The sequence below is a fragment of the Salvelinus namaycush genome, unplaced genomic scaffold (genome assembly GCF_016432855.1).
Source record: "Salvelinus namaycush isolate Seneca unplaced genomic scaffold, SaNama_1.0 Scaffold570, whole genome shotgun sequence".
NCBI classification, from domain to species: domain Eukaryota; kingdom Metazoa; phylum Chordata; class Actinopteri; order Salmoniformes; family Salmonidae; genus Salvelinus; species Salvelinus namaycush.
In genome coordinates, this window is record NW_024061276.1 from 69501 (window position 1) to 85949 (window position 16449).

General features: G+C 54.5%; 1 protein-coding gene across 2 annotated transcripts in view; it reads left to right on the top strand.

Annotated features, from left to right (window-relative positions):
- Positions 1–16449, top strand: part of LOC120041886 (poly(A)-specific ribonuclease PARN-like) — a 37689-nt gene that overhangs the window by 18930 nt on the left and 2310 nt on the right. Inside the window, exons 17-25 of one of the 2 annotated variants that reach the window (XM_038986746.1) lie at positions 119–229; positions 2981–3050; positions 3202–3257; positions 3650–3736; positions 3986–4060; positions 6647–6842; positions 7143–7356; positions 14679–14745; positions 14872–14989. In XM_038986746.1, the coding sequence (XP_038842674.1) occupies positions 119–229; positions 2981–3050; positions 3202–3257; positions 3650–3736; positions 3986–4060; positions 6647–6842; positions 7143–7356; positions 14679–14708 (839 nt within the window). In that variant the 3' untranslated portion in view covers positions 14709–14745; positions 14872–14989. Of the gene's footprint in view, positions 1–118; positions 230–2980; positions 3051–3201; positions 3258–3649; positions 3737–3985; positions 4061–6646; positions 6843–7142; positions 7357–14678; positions 14746–14871; positions 15033–16449 lie in introns of those variants that run through there. The other variant, XM_038986745.1, reaches the window with a different exon arrangement.

The following is a 16449-nucleotide window of genomic DNA, read 5'->3' on the forward strand; positions in this document are numbered from 1 at the left end:
ATTACAGTAGTATAGGACAGGTCTCTGTCCATGTCTGATTACAGTAGAATAGGACAGGTCTCCGTCCACGGCTAATGTAATGTCTGATTTATCCCTGCTTCTTTCCTCCGTGGTCCAGTAACGGCGGAGGGGTTCCCCAGCTACGATACAGCCCAGGAACAGCTCCACGAGGCGGGCTACGATGCCTATATCACTGGCCTCTGCTTCATCTCCATGGCCAACTACCTAGGTACTACCTTTTACACTGTATACCGCTATAGGTACTACCTTTTACACTGTATACCGCTATAGGTACTACCTTTTACACTGTATACCGCTATAGGTACTACCTTTTACACTGTATACCGCTATAGGTACTACCTTTTACACTGTATACCGCTATAGGTACTACCTCTTGCACTGTATACCGCTATAGGTACTACCTTTTGATCTGTATACCGCTATAGGTACTACCTTTTGCACTGTATACCGCTATAGGTACTACCTTTTACACTGTATACCGCTATAGGTACTACCTTTTGATCTGTATACCGCTATAGGTACTACCTTTTGCACTGTATACCGCTATAGGTACTACCTTTTACACTGTATACCGCTATAGGTACTACCTTTTGCACTGTATACCGCTATAGGTACTACCTTTTGCACTGTATACCGCTATAGGTACTACCTTTTACACTGTATACCGCTATAGGTACTACCTTTTACACTGTATACCGCTATAGGTACTACCTCTTGCACTGTATACCGCTATAGGTACTACCTCTTGCACTGTATACCGCTATAGGTACTACCTCTTGCACTGTATACCGCTATAGGTACTACCTTTTGCACTGTATACCGCTATAGGTACTACCTTTTGCACTGTATACCGCTATAGGTACTACCTTTTGCACTGTATACCGCTATAGGTACTACCTTTTGCACTGTATACCGCTATAGGTACTACCTTTTGCACTGTATACCGCTATTGTCTCTGCTCTCTCTACTACTATTAATCCTACTGTTACTCTAACCCTACACCGCTGGCCCGTTGCTCTAACCCTACACCGCTGGCCCGTTGCTCTAACCTACACCGCTGGCCCGTGGCTCTAACCCTACACCGCTGGCCCGTGGCTCTAACCCTACACCGCTGGCCCGTGGCTCTAACCCTACACCGCTGGCCCGTGGCTCTAACCCTACACCGCTGGCCCGTGGCTCTAACCCTACACCGCTGGCCCGTGGCTCTAACCCTACACCGCTGGCCCGTGGCTCTAACCCTACACCGCTGGCCCGTGGCTCTAACCCTACACCGCTGGCCCGTGGCTCTAACCCTACACCGCTGGCCCGTGGCTCTAACCCTACACCGCTGGCCCGTGGCTCTAACCCTACACCGCTGGCCCGTGGCTCTAACCCTACACGCTGGCCCGTGGCTCTAACCCTACACCGCTGGCCCGTGGCTCTAACCCTACACCGCTGGCCCGTGGCTCTAACCCTACACCGCTGGCCCGTGGCTCTAACCCTACACCGCTGGCCCGTGGCTCTAACCCTACACCGCTGGCCCGTGGCTCTAACCCTACACCGCTGGCCCGTGGCTCTAACCCTACACCGCTGGCCCGTGGCTCTAACCCTACACCGCTGGCCCGTGGCTCTAACCCTACACCGCTGGCCCGTGGCTCTAACCCTACACCGCTGGCCCGTGGCTCTAACCCTACACCGCTGGCCCGTGGCTCTAACCCTACACCGCTGGCCCGTGGCTCTAACCCTACACCGCTGGCCCGTGGCTCTAACCCTACACCGCTGGCCCGTGGCTCTAACCCTACACCGCTGGCCCGTGGCTCTAACCCTACACCGCTGGCCCGTGGCTCTAACCCTACACCGCTGGCCCGTGGCTCTAACCCTACACCGCTGGCCCGTGGCTCTAACCCTACACCGCTGGCCCGTGGCTCTAACCCTACACCGCTGGCCCGTGGCTCTAACCCTACACCGCTGGCCCGTGGCTCTAACCCTACACCGCTGGCCCGTGGCTCTAACCCTACACCGCTGGCCCGTGGCTCTAACCCTACACCGCTGGCCCGTGGCTCTAACCCTACACCGCTGGCCCGTGGCTCTAACCCTACACCGCTGGCCCGTGGCTCTAACCCTACACCGCTGGCCCGTGGCTCTAACCCTACACCGCTGGCCCGTGGCTCTAACCCTACACCGCTGGCCCGTGGCTCTAACCCTACACCGCTGGCCCGTGGCTCTAACCCTACACCGCTGGCCCGTGGCTCTAACCCTACACCGCTGGCCCGTGGCTCTAACCCTACACCGCTGGCCCGTGGCTCTAACCCTACACCGCTGGCCTGTACTTCAATGGCCTTTTTTCATTTGGGCAAAAGTCTGCTCTCCTTCTTTCTCTCCTCCTGTGGTCAAAGATGTCAATTGGTTAGTAGGGAACGGAAGTCCTCCTCGACAGCCACCTTTTCCATTGAGGATAGTGAAGTGTTTCCTACCCTAAGTCCTTCACGGAAGAGTTGATCTGCCACACCCCTTTTGAATCAGGTGTTGTCGGGGGAGACGAGCATGTACTCACTTAAAAACAATATGCTGCTTATTGTTTTCATCTATAAAAAGTCCTCCACAACTTAATTTGTTTTCGTCACATTACACATTTTCTTATGAGATCCCACCCCTGTAAATGTCATTTGCCTCGTGGTGCTAGTGGAGAACTCATTACATACACGTTCCCTCATCGCTGCCTCTCCTCGATTTACCTCTGACCTTTTCCAAAAGGAGGCGTGAGAGGATGTGGGAGTTGAGCAAATCCAAATGGAGAAAAGGCCATCTCCATGGTAACACTACCGCTTACCGTTAGTGAAAACGGATGGGGGGAACAGTTCCATGGACAGCGTTGAATCTCTATGATGCCGTGTAGACTATAGCAGTAGCTGCTGTAATATGTGTTTGGTCATCGGTGGCTGTTTCTCAATCTTTAAAACGTTTTCTCTTTCCTTGTCAGGTACTTTCCTGACTCCCCCCAGAGCCCACATCCCATCCCAATCTAAACTCATCCAGCCCTTCGTCAACAAGTAAGATCTTTGTTGTCTTCTTCAGTTTCTTTACCTCTCCTGTGGGGACTCGTATATCCTCTACCTCAACTTAGTCTTAGTGTAGTTATAACGCATCTGTCAGCTGTATGAAGCGTTATAATGCTACATTGATGTCTCATGTCTTCGCCAGACTGTTCCTGATGAGGATCATAGATATTCCCTACCTCAACATCAGCGGACCAGACCGTGAGTAGTTCAATGTGATACTATATACTGTACAACACCATATCCTACAGCACAGTAGTATTAGTAGTTTAATGTGATACTATATACTGTACAACACAGTAGTATTAGTAGTTTAATGTGATACTATATACTGTACAACACAGTAGTATTAGTAGTTTAATGTGATACTATATACTGTAGTACAACACCATATCCTACAGCTCAGTAGTATTAGACACTACCTCGTCTGCAGCCAAAGGAAAATGGCGAGGATTTATTAAAGATGGCATATAGAAATGGGCCGTGGCAATGATGAATATAAACCTATCATTGGTCAGTGGTGACTGAGAACATTCCTTGTCCCCCCCCCCCCCCCCTCTTTATCCCCCCCTTCCCTTCATCCCCCTCTACAGTCCAGCCCAAGAGGGATCATGTTCTGTACGTCACCTTCCCTAAGGAGTGGAAGACCAGTGACCTCTACCAGCTGTTCAGTGCCTTCGGTAAGACCCACCACATAATATGATGATAATAATAATATAGGCCATTTTAGCAGACACTTTTTACCCAAAACAACATACAATTTGGCATTGGTGGTCCCAGTGGGAATCAAAGCCACCGTCCTGGCCTCGCGGCCAACTGGGCCAGTCGCGGCCAACTGGGCCAGTCGCGGCCAACTGGGCCAGTCGCGGCCAACTGGGCCACCACACCAGAACCTTTTTAATTCCCATGTCTTCCCACATGTCTCCTAGGTAACATCCAGGTGTCGTGGATTGATGACACGTCAGCGTTTGTGTGTCTGAGTCAGACAGACCAGGTACAGATCGGTGAGTACTGGCCTATCCATAAGCCTGTTCCCTATATAGTGCACTACGTTTGACCCAGAGACCAGCCCTGTTCCCTATATAGTGCACTACCTTTGACCCAGAGACCAGTACTTGACTTGGGCCGGAGCTCACATGATCGTAGTACCGGGCCAGCAGCACCTCAGCTCACATGATCGTAGTACCGGGCCAGCAGCACCTCAGCTCACATGATCGTAGTACCGGGCCAGCAGCACCTCAGCTCACATGATCGTAGTACCGGGCCAGCAGCACCTCAGCTCACATGATCGTAGTACCGGGCCAGCAGCACCTCAGCTCACATGATCGGCGTACCGGGCCAGCAGCACCTCAGCTCACATGATCGGAGTACCGGGCCAGCAGCACCTCAAATGTTCTACTGCTTGAGTTCTGGCACCTCCTTATAGAATACGTTGAACTATTGCAGAGTTCCTGCAGCTACATATTAATGGTCCAGGATGAACAGCTGTTTCAGGCCTTGTGGAGCACTGCTAGAGGCCTAACCCTGTTCCCCTGCCCTTTAACCAGAGGCCTAACCCTGTTCCCCTGCCCTTTAACCAGAGGCCTAACCCTGTTCCCCTGCCCTTTAACCAGAGGCCTAACCCTGTTCCCCTGCCCTTTAACCAGAGGCCTAACCCTGTTCCCCTGCCCTTTAACCAGAGGCCTAACCCTGTTCCCCTGCCCTTTAACCAGAGGCCTAACCCTGTTCCCCTGCCCTTTAACCAGAGGCCTAACCCTGTTCCCCTGCCCTTTAACCAGAGGCCTGACCCTGTTCCCCTGCCCTTTAACCAGAGGCCTGACCCGCCCGGTTCCCCTGCCCTTGAACCAGAGGCCTGACCCGGTTCCCCTGCCCTTGAACCAGAGGCCTGACCCGGTTCCCCTGCCCTTGAACCAGAGGCCTGACCCGGTTCCCCTGCCCTTGAACCAGAGGCCTGACCCGGTTCCCCTGCCCTTGAACCAGAGGCCTGACCCGGTTCCCCTGCCCTTGAACCAGAGGCCTGACCCGGTTCCCCTGCCCTTGAACCAGAGGCCTGACCCGGTTCCCCTGCCCTTGAACCAGAGGCCTGACCCGGTTCCCCTGCCCTTGAACCAGAGGCCTGACCCGGTTCCCCTGCCCTTGAACCAGAGGCCTGACCCGGTTCCCCTGCCCTTGAACCAGAGGCCTGACCCGGTTCCCCTGCCCTTGAACCAGAGGCCTGACCCGGTTCCCCTGCCCTTGAACCAGAGGCCTGACCCGGTTCCCCTGCCCTTGAACCAGAGGCCTGACCCGGTTCCCCTGCCCTTGCTTGAACCAGAGGCCTGACCCGGTTCCCCTGCCCTTGAACCAGAGGCCTGACCCGGTTCCCCTGCCCTTGAACCAGAGGCCTGACCCGGTTCCCCTGCCCTTGAACCAGAGGCCTGACCCGGTTCCCCTGCCCTTGAACCAGAGGCCTGACCCGGTTCCCCTGCCCTTGAACCAGAGGCCTGACCCGGTTCCCCTGCCCTTGAACCAGAGGCCTGACCCGGTTCCCCTGCCCTTGAACCAGAGGCCTGACCCGGTTCCCCTGCCCTTGAACCAGAGGCCTGACCCGGTTCCCCTGCCCTTGAACCAGAGGCCTGACCCGGTTCCCCTGCCCTTGAACCAGAGGCCTGACCCGGTTCCCCTGCCCTTGAACCAGAGGCCTGACCCGGTTCCCCTGCCCTTGAACCAGAGGCCTGACCCGGTTCCCCTGCCCTTGAACCAGAGGCCTGACCCGGTTCCCCTGCCCTTGAACCAGAGGCCTGACCCGGTTCCCCTGCCCTTGAACCAGAGGCCTGACCCGGTTCCCCTGCCCTTGAACCAGAGGCCTGACCCGGTTCCCCTGCCCTTGAACCAGAGGCCTGACCCGGTTCCCCTGCCCTTGAACCAGAGGCCTGACCCGGTTCCCCTGCCCTTGAACCAGAGGCCTGACCCGGTTCCCCTGCCCTTGAACCAGAGGCCTGACCCGGTTCCCCTGCCCTTGAACCAGAGGCCTGACCCGGTTCCCCTGCCCTTGAACCAGAGGCCTGACCCGGTTCCCCTGCCCTTGAACCAGAGGCCTGACCCGGTTCCCCTGCCCTTGAACCAGAGGCCTGACCCGGTTCCCCTGCCCTTGAACCAGAGGCCTGACCCGGTTCCCCTGCCCTTGAACCAGAGGCCTGACCCGGTTCCCCTGCCCTTGAACCAGAGGCCTGACCCGGTTCCCCTGCCCTTGAACCAGAGGCCTGACCCGGTTCCCCTGCCCTTGAACCAGAGGCCTGACCCGGTTCCCCTGCCCTTGAACCAGAGGCCTGACCCGGTTCCCCTGCCCTTGAACCAGAGGCCTGACCCGGTTCCCCTGCCCTTGAACCAGAGGCCTGACCCGGTTCCCCTGCCCTTGAACCAGAGGCCTGACCCGGTTCCCCTGCCCTTGAACCAGAGGCCTGAGCCTGTTCCCCTGCCCTTGAACCAGAGGTTGATGTGGCACCAGGTTGACCAACACTGTTCTCGAAAACAACTGAACATTTCACTTCAAATGAGTCAAAGTTGATATTTATTCTGACTGACTCCCGTTCTCTCCTCTGTGTGTCTAGCGATTAACACCAGTCGCTATGCGGAGAGCTACCGTATCCAGACGTATGCAGAGTACGTCCAGGGCAGACGGCAGGTCAGGGAGAGCCAGGGCCACTCTACCCAGTCCTGGGATGAGGACGGCTGGGTTAAACCCCACTACACCTCCCCCTCTACCGTTGGTGCTGGTCCTACTGGCTACAGCTACGGTCACAACAGGTACACGCCTCTTTTACTTACACACACACACACACACACCACTTCATTTGATGGACTTTTTAATGGAAGAGTGTCTTGAAAGGCTTCAGTCAAAGAAAATGTCCATGTTTGTTATTAAAAGAAGCTCAGGATGTCCTCCAGCTTTCTACACGTTCTCCGTGGAATCTCTAAGGCAGGTTGATGTTTAAATGTGAAGGCCGGTCCGTGTGTTGTACCTTGTCCTCCAGCGTTCTCCGTGGAATCTCTAAGGCAGGTTGATGTTTAAATGTGAAGTGTGTTGTACCTTGTTGTACGTGTCAGGCCGTCATTGGGGAAGCGCTGCGTCAGTCCTATCCAGGAGGAGCAGCCTACAGACGGAGAGGCTCAGAGACACGCTGACGGATGGAGTGGCTACACACACTCTCACACACACTCTGACACGGGCAGCAAGAAGATCAGGACCGACGGTAAGGACACACACACACACACTGTCACACACACTCCGACACGGGCAGCAAGAAGATCAGGACCGACGGTAAGGACACACACACACAGAGACAGACACACTCCCCTGCTAGAAGACGGACAGTAACTAAGTGTATATATCCACCAGAGTACAAATCATGACAAAATGTTTTAAAGGAAAACAAGAATCAAGAAACACCTGTTCTGATGTGGTCTGTGTTGTCTCCAGGGGGGTGGATCTGATGTGGTCAGTGTTGTCTCCAGGGGGGTGTGGATCTGATGTGGTCAGTGTTGTCTCCAGGGGTGTGTGGATCTGATGTGGTCTGTGTTGTCTCCAGGGGTGTGTGGATCTGATGTGGTCTGTGTTGTCTCCAGGGGTGTGTGGATCTGATGTGGTCTGTGTTGTCTCCAGGGGTGTGTGGATCTGATGTGGTCTGTGTTGTCTCCAGGGGTGTGTGGATCTGATGTGGTCTGTGTTGTCTCCAGGGGTGTGTGGATCTGATGTGGTCTGTGTTGTCTCCAGGGGTGTGTGGATCTGATGTGGTCTGTGTTGTCTCCAGGGGTGTGTGGATCTGATGTGGTCTGTGTTGTTGTCTACAGGGGTGTGTGGATCTGATGTGGTCTGTGTTGTTGTCTACAGGGGTGTGTGGATCTAATGTGGTCTGTGTTGTTGTCTACAGGGGTGTGTGGATCTAATGTGGTCTGTTGTCTCCAGGGGGGTGTGGATCTGATGTGGTCTGTGATGTCTCCAGGGGGGTGTGGATCTGATGTGGTCTGTGTTGTCTCCAGGGGTGTGTGGATCTGATGTGGTCTGTGATGTCTCCACGGGGGGTGTGGATCTGATGTGGTCTGTGTTGTTGTCTCCAGGGGGGTGTGGATCTGATGTGGTCTGTGTTGTCTCCAGGGGGGTGTGGATCTGATGTGGTCTGTGTTGTCTCCAGGGGGGTGTGGATCTGATGTGGTCTGTGTTGTCTCCAGGGGGGTGTGGATCTGATGTGGTCTGTGTTGTCTCCAGGGGGGTGTGGATCTGATGTGGTCTGTGTTGTCTCCAGGGGGGTGTGGATCTGATGTGGTCTGTGTTGTCTCCAGGGGGGTGTGGATCTGATGTGGTCTGTGTTGTCTCCAGGGGGGTGTGGATCTGATGTGGTCTGTGTTGTCTCCAGGTGTGTGTGGATCTGATGTGGTCTGTTGTCTCCAGGTGTGTGTGGATCTGATGTGGTCTGTTGTCTCCAGGGGTGTGTGGATCTGATGTGGTCTGTTGTCTCCAGGGGTGTGTGGATCTGATGTGGTCTGTTGTCTCCAGGGGTGTGTGGATCTGTTGTGGTCTGTTGTCTCCAGGGGTGTGTGGATCTGATGTGGTCTGTTGTCTCCAGGGGTGTGTGGATCTGATGTGGTCTGTGTTGTCTCTAAGGGTGTGTGGATCTGATGTGGTCTGTTGTCTTCAGGGGTGTGTGGATCTGTTGTGGTCTGTTGTCTCCAGGGGTGTGTGGATCTGATGTGGTCTGTTGTCTCCAGGGGTGTGTGGATCTGATGTGGTCTGTGTTGTCTCTAAGGGTGTGTGGATCTGATGTGGTCTGTTGTCTTCAGGGGTGTGTGGATCTGATGTGGTCTGTGTTGTCTCCAGGGGTGTGTGGATCTGATGTGGTCTGTGTTGTCTCCAGGGGTGTGTGGATCTGATGTGGTCTGTGTTGTCTCCAGGGGTGTGTGGATCTGATGTGGTCTGTGTTGTCTCCAGGGGTGTGTGGATCTGATGTGGTCTGTGTTGTCTCCAGGGGTGTGTGGATCTGATGTGGTCTGTGTTGTCTCCAGGGGTGTGTGGATCTGATGTGGTCTGTGTTGTCTTCAGGGGTGTGGATCTGATGTGGTCTGTGTTGATGTCTCCAGGGGTGTGGATCTGATGTGGTCTGTGTTGATGTCTCCAGGGGTGTGGATCTGATGTGGTCTGTGTTGATGTCTCCAGGGGTGTGTGGATCTGTTGTGGTCTGTGTTGTCTCCAGGGGTGTGTGGATCTGTTGTGGTCTGTGTTGTCTCCAGGGGTGTGTGGATCTGATGTGGTCTGTGTTGTCTTCAGGGGTGTGTGGATCTGATGTGGTCTGTGTTGTCTCCAGGGGTGTGTGGATCTGATGTGGTCTGTTGTCTCCAGGGGTGTGTGGATCTGATGTGGTCTGTGTTGTCTCCAGGGGTGTGTGGATCTGATGTGGTCTGTGTTGTCTCCAGGGGTGTGTGGATCTGTTGTGGTCTGTGTTGTCTCCAGGGGTGTGTGGATCTGTTGTGGTCTGTGTTGTCTCCAGGGGTGTGTGGATCTGTTGTGGTCTGTGTTGTCTCCAGGGGTGTGTGGATCTGTTGTGGTCTGTGTTGTCTCCAGGGGTGTGTGGATCTGATGTGGTCTGTGTTGTCTTCAGGGGTGTGTGGATCTGATGTGGTCTGTGTTGTCTCCAGGGGTGTGTGGATCTGATGTGGTCTGTTGTCTTCAGGGGTGTGTGGATCTGATGTGGTCTGTGTTGTCTCCAGGGGTGTGTGGATCTGATGTGGTCTGTGATGTCTCCAGGGGTGTGTGGATCTGATGTGGTCTGTGTTGTCTCCAGGGGTGTGTGGATCTGATGTGGTCTGTGTTGTCTCCAGGGGTGTGTGGATCTGATGTGGTCTGTGTTGTCTCCAGGGGTGTGTGGATCTGATGTGGTCTGTGTTGTCTCCAGGGGTGTGTGGATCTGATGTGGTCTGTGATGTCTCCAGGGGTGTGTGGATCTGATGTGGTCTGTGTTGTCTCCAGGGGTGTGTGGATCTGATGTGGTCTGTGTTGTCTCCAGGGGTGTGTGGATCTGATGTGGTCTGTGTTGTCTCCAGGGGTGTGTGGATCTGATGTGGTCTGTGTTGTCTCCAGGGGTGTGTGGATCTGATGTGGTCTGTGTTGTCTCCAGGGGTGTGTGGATCTGATGTGGTCTGTGTTGTCTCCAGGGGTGTGTGGATCTGATGTGGTCTGTGTTGTCTCCAGGGGTGTGTGGATCTGATGTGGTCTGTTGTCTCCAGGGGTGTGTGGATCTGATGTGGTCTGTTGTCTCCAGGGGTGTGTGGATCTGACGTGGTCTGTGTTGTCTCCAGGGGTGTGTGGATCTGACGTGGTCTGTGTTGTCTCCAGGGGTGTGTGGATCTGACGTGGTCTGTGTTGTCTCCAGGGGTGTGTGGATCTGACGTGGTCTGTGTTGTCTCCAGGGGTGTGTGGATCTGACGTGGTCTGTTGTCTCCAGGGGTGTGTGGATCTGATGTGGTCTGTGTTGTCTCCAGGGGTGTGTGGATCTGATGTGGTCTGTGTTGTCTCCAGGGGTGTGTGGATCTGATGTGGTCTGTGTTGTCTCCAGGGGTGTGTGGATCTGATGTGGTCTGTGTTGTCTCCAGGGGTGTGTGGATCTGATGTGGTCTGTGTTGTCTCCAGGGGTGTGTGGATCTGATGTGGTCTGTGTTGTCTCCAGGGGTGTGTGGATCTGATGTGGTCTGTGTTGTCTCCAGGGGTGTGTGGATCTGATGTGGTCTGTGTTGTCTCCAGGGGTGTGTGGATCTGATGTGGTCTGTTGTCTCCAGGGGTGTGTGGATCTGATGTGGTCTGTTGTCTCCAGGGGTGTGTGGATCTGATGTGGTCTGTTGTCTCCAGGGGTGTGTGGATCTGATGTGGTCTGTGTTGTCTCCAGGGGTGTGTGGATCTGATGTGGTCTGTTGTCTCCAGGGGTGTGTGGATCTGATGTGGTCTGTTGTCTCCAGGGGTGTGTGGATCTGATGTGGTCTGTGTTGTCTCCAGGGGTGTGTGGATCTGATGTGGTCTGTGTTGTCTCCAGGGGTGTGTGGATCTGATGTGGTCTGTGTTGTCTCCAGGGGTGTGTGGATCTGATGTGGTCTGTTGTCTCCAGGGGTGTGTGGATCTGACGTGGTCTGTGTTGTCTCCAGGGGTGTGTGGATCTGACGTGGTCTGTGTTGTCTCCAGGGGTGTGTGGATCTGACGTGGTCTGTTGTCTCCAGGGGTGTGTGGATCTGACGTGGTCTGTTGTCTCCAGGGGTGTGTGGATCTGATGTGGTCTGTGATGTCTCCAGGGGTGTGTGGATCTGATGTGGTCTGTGTTGTCTCCAGGGGTGTGTGGATCTGATGTGGTCTGTGTTGTCTCCAGGGGTGTGTGGATCTGATGTGGTCTGTGTTGTCTCCAGGGGTGTGTGGATCTGATGTGGTCTGTGTTGTCTCCAGGGGTGTGTGGATCTGATGTGGTCTGTTGTCTCCAGGGGTGTGTGGATCTGACGTGGTCTGTGTTGTCTCCAGGGGTGTGTGGATCTGACGTGGTCTGTGTTGTCTCCAGGGGTGTGTGGATCTGACGTGGTCTGTTGTCTCCAGGGGTGTGTGGATCTGACGTGGTCTGTTGTCTCCAGGGGTGTGTGGATCTGATGTGGTCTGTGATGTCTCCAGGGGTGTGTGGATCTGATGTGGTCTGTGTTGTCTCCAGGGGTGTGTGGATCTGATGTGGTCTGTTGTCTCCAGGGGTGTGTGGATCTGATGTGGTCTGTGTTGTCTCCAGGGGTGTGTGGTCTGTGTTGTCTCCAGGGGTGTGTGGTCTGTGTTGTCTCCAGGGGTGTGTGGATCTGATGTGGTCTGTGTTGTCTCCAGGGGTGTGTGGATCTGTTGTGGTCTGTGTTGTCTCCAGGGGTGTGTGGATCTGATGTGGTCTGTGTTGTCTCCAGGGGTGTGTGGATCTGATGTGGTCTGTGTTGTCTCCAGGGGTGTGTGGATCTGATGTGGTCTGTGTTGTCTCCAGGGGTGTGTGGATCTGATGTGGTCTGTGTTGTCTCCAGGGGTGTGTGGATCTGATGTGGTCTGTGTTGTCTCCAGGGGTGTGTGGATCTGATGTGGTCTGTGTTGTCTCCAGGGGTGTGTGGTCTGTGTTGTCTCCAGGGGTGTGTGGTCTGTGTTGTCTCCAGGGGTGTGTGGATCTGATGTGGTCTGTGTTGTCTCCAGGGGTGTGTGGATCTGATGTGGTCTGTGTTGTCTCCAGGGGTGTGTGGATCTGACGTGGTCTGTGTTGTCTCCAGGGGTGTGTGGATCTGACGTGGTCTGTGTTGTCTCCAGGGGTGTGTGGATCTGACGTGGTCTGTTGTCTCCAGGGGTGTGTGGATCTGACGTGGTCTGTTGTCTCCAGGGGTGTGTGGATCTGATGTGGTCTGTGTTGTTGTCTCCAGGGGTGTGTGGATCTGATGTGGTCTGTTGTCTCCAGGGGTGTGTGGATCTGATGTGGTCTGTTGTCTCCAGGGGTGTGTGGATCTGATGTGGTCTGTGTTGTCTCCAGGGGTGTGTGGATCTGATGTGGTCTGTGTTGTCTCCAGGGGTGTGTGGATCTGATGTGGTCTGTTGTCTCCAGGGGTGTGTGGATCTGATGTGGTCTGTGATGTCTCCAGGAGTATGGATCTGATGTGGTCTGTGTTGTTGTCTCCAGGGGTGTGTGGATCTGATGTGGTCTGTGTTGTCTCCAGGGGTGTGTGGATCTGACGTGGTCTGTGTTGTCTCCAGGGGTGTGTGGATCTGACGTGGTCTGTTGTCTCCAGGGGTGTGTGGATCTGACGTGGTCTGTTGTCTCCAGGGGTGTGTGGATCTGACGTGGTCTGTGATGTCTCCAGGGGTGTGTGGATCTGATGTGGTCTGTGTTGTCTCCAGGGGTGTGTGGATCTGATGTGGTCTGTGTTGTCTCCAGGGGTGTGTGGATCTGATGTGGTCTGTGTTGTCTCCAGGGGTGTGTGGATCTGATGTGGTCTGTGTTGTCTCCAGGGGTGTGTGGATCTGATGTGGTCTGTGATGTCTCCAGGGGTGTGTGGATCTGATGTGGTCTGTGTTGTCTCCAGGGGTGTGTGGATCTGATGTGGTCTGTGTTGTCTCCAGGGGTGTGTGGATCTGATGTGGTCTGTGTTGTCTCCAGGGGTGTGTGGATCTGATGTGGTCTGTGTTGTCTCCAGGGGTGTGTGGATCTGATGTGGTCTGTGTTGTCTCCAGGGGTGTGTGGATCTGATGTGGTCTGTGTTGTCTCCAGGGGTGTGTGGATCTGATGTGGTCTGTGTTGTCTCCAGGGGTGTGTGGATCTGATGTGGTCTGTGTTGTCTCCAGGGGTGTGTGGATCTGATGTGGTCTGTGTTGTCTCCAGGGGTGTGTGGATCTGATGTGGTCTGTGTTGTCTCCAGGGGTGTGTGGATCTGATGTGGTCTGTGTTGTCTCCAGGGGTGTGTGGATCTGATGTGGTCTGTGTTGTCTCCAGGGGTGTGTGGATCTGATGTGGTCTGTTGTCTCCAGGGGTGTGTGGATCTGATGTGGTCTGTTGTCTCCAGGGGTGTGTGGATCTGATGTGGTCTGTTGTCTCCAGGGGTGTGTGGATCTGATGTGGTCTGTGTTGTCTCCAGGGGTGTGTGGATCTGATGTGGTCTGTTGTCTCCAGGGGTGTGTGGATCTGATGTGGTCTGTTGTCTCCAGGGGTGTGTGGATCTGATGTGGTCTGTGTTGTCTCCAGGAGTGTGTGGATCTGTTGTGGTCTGTGTTGTCTCCAGGGGTGTGTGGATCTGTTGTGGTCTGTGTTGTCTCCAGGGGTGTGTGGATCTGTTGTGGTCTGTGTTGTCTCCAGGGGTGTGTGGATCTGATGTGGTCTGTGTTGTCTCCAGGGGTGTGTGGATCTGATGTGGTCTGTGTTGTCTCCAGGGGTGTGTGGATCTGATGTGGTCTGTTGTCTTCAGGGGTGTGTGGATCTGATGTGGTCTGTGTTGTCTCCAGGGGTGTGTGGATCTGATGTGGTCTGTGATGTCTCCAGGGGTGTGTGGATCTGATGTGGTCTGTGTTGTCTCCAGGGGTGTGTGGATCTGATGTGGTCTGTGTTGTCTCCAGGGGTGTGTGGATCTGATGTGGTCTGTGTTGTCTCCAGGGGTGTGTGGATCTGATGTGGTCTGTGTTGTCTCCAGGGGTGTGTGGATCTGATGTGGTCTGTGTTGTCTCCAGGGGTGTGTGGATCTGATGTGGTCTGTGTTGTCTCCAGGGGTGTGTGGATCTGATGTGGTCTGTGTTGTCTCCAGGGGTGTGTGGTCTGTGTTGTCTCCAGGGGTGTGTGGATCTGATGTGGTCTGTGTTGTCTCCAGGGGTGTGTGGATCTGACGTGGTCTGTTGTCTCCAGGGGTGTGTGGATCTGACGTGGTCTGTTGTCTCCAGGGGTGTGTGGATCTGATGTGGTCTGTGTTGTTGTCTCCAGGGGTGTGTGGATCTGATGTGGTCTGTTGTCTCCAGGGGTGTGTGGATCTGATGTGGTCTGTTGTCTCCAGGGGTGTGTGGATCTGATGTGGTCTGTTGTCTCCAGGGGTGTGTGGATCTGATGTGGTCTGTGTTGTCTCCAGGGGTTTGTGTACGGACGTATGCAGGAGTAGTGGACAGTAGGACGTCAGAAGGCTGGCTGAAAACTCAGTAAGTAAAGATGTGTACAGTTGAACATGTAACTCCAGTACTGATAGTGGGGCCTTCAACTTGGAAAAACTACTTGGGTGTTCATTGAAGGCAGCTAAGCCTGTGATTGGTTGCTGTTCCCTGTAGGTCTGGGTCTGATTCGTCGAGCATGAGCCCGATCCAGGAAGAGGTGGGGTCGGAGGCGGTAGACGATGCTAGTGATCCGGCGGCGGGCGAATGGCAACAGCAGCCTTCTACCAATCAGAGCAAGAAGAGCCGCAAGAACAACAAGAAGAGGAAGACCGATGGTGAGACGAGTGAGAGAGCCGTGTGTGTTCCGGAAGGCTTGTTTTAAAGTCTGTATTGATCCATCAAATCAAGCTTTATTTCTAACAGCACATTTCAGACATGACCGTCCACAAACCTTAAAAACACTGAAGATAGAAACTGAAATATTTACTACACAACAAACACAAGTGGATAAACAAACACAACAACAACTGAACGACTAAAAAACACCTGAAGGAAAATGCAGAGCTACAAATGTCCACAGTTTGGTCCCCCTCAGGTTCTCTAAAGGCTGGGGGCAGAGTAACTAAAGGTCCCCCTCAGGTTCTCTGGCAGAGTAACTAAAGGTCCCCCTCAGGTTCTCTGGCAGAGTAACTAAAGGTCCCCCTCAGGTTCTCTGGCAGAGTAACTAAAAGTCCCCCTCAGGTTCTCTGGCAGGGTGACTAGAGGCTGGGGGCAGGGTGACTAGAGGCTGGGGGCAGGGTGACTAGAGGCTGGGGGCAGGGTGACTAGAGGCTGCCTCTCCATGCCTCTTGGTCCCCCCTCAGGTTCTCTGGCAGGTTATTCCAGAGGCTGGGGGCAGAGTAACTACAGGCTGCCTCTCCATGCCTCTTGGTCCCCCCTCAGGTTCTCTGGCAGGTTATTCCAGAGGCTGGGGGCAGAGTAACTACAGGCTGGGGGCAGAGTAACTACAGGCTGGGGGCAGAGTAACTAGAGGCTGGGGGCAGAGTAACTAGAGGCTGGGGGCAGAGTAACTAGAGGCTGGGGGCAGAGTAACTAGAGGCTGGGGGCAGAGTAACTAGAGGCTGCCTCTCCATGCCTCTTGGTCCCCCCTCAGGTTCTCTAGCAGGTTATTCCAGAGGCTGGGGGCAGAGTAACTAGAGGCTGGGGGCAGAGTAACTAGAGGCTGGGGGCAGAGTAACTAAAGGCTGCCTCTCCATGCCTCTTGGTCCCCCTCAGGTTCTCTGGCAGAGTAACTAGAGGCTGGGGGCAGAGTAACTAGAGGCTGGGGGCAGAGTAACTACAGGCTGCCTCTCCATGCCTCTTGGTCCCCCCTCAGGTTCTCTGGCAGGTTATTCCAGAGGCTGGGGGCAGAGTAACTAGAGGCTGGGGGCAGAGTAACTAGAGGCTGGGGGCAGAGTAACTACAGGCTGTCTCTCCATGCATCTTGGTCCCCTCAGGTTCTCTGGCAGGCTATTCCAGAGGCTGGGGGCAGAGTAACTAGAGGCTGCCTCTCCATTTCTCTTGGTCCTTGGCTTTGGGAGAGTTAAAAGGCCAGAGGACCTGAGAGACTTACTGGGTACATCACTTAAAGACATGTCTGACATGTATTGAGTTGCACAATCATGGATTGATTTAAAAACCAATAGAAGAATCTTAACATGAATTGTAAAACTCTCAGCCAGTCCAGAGACGTTAAAACCGGTGTGATGTCCT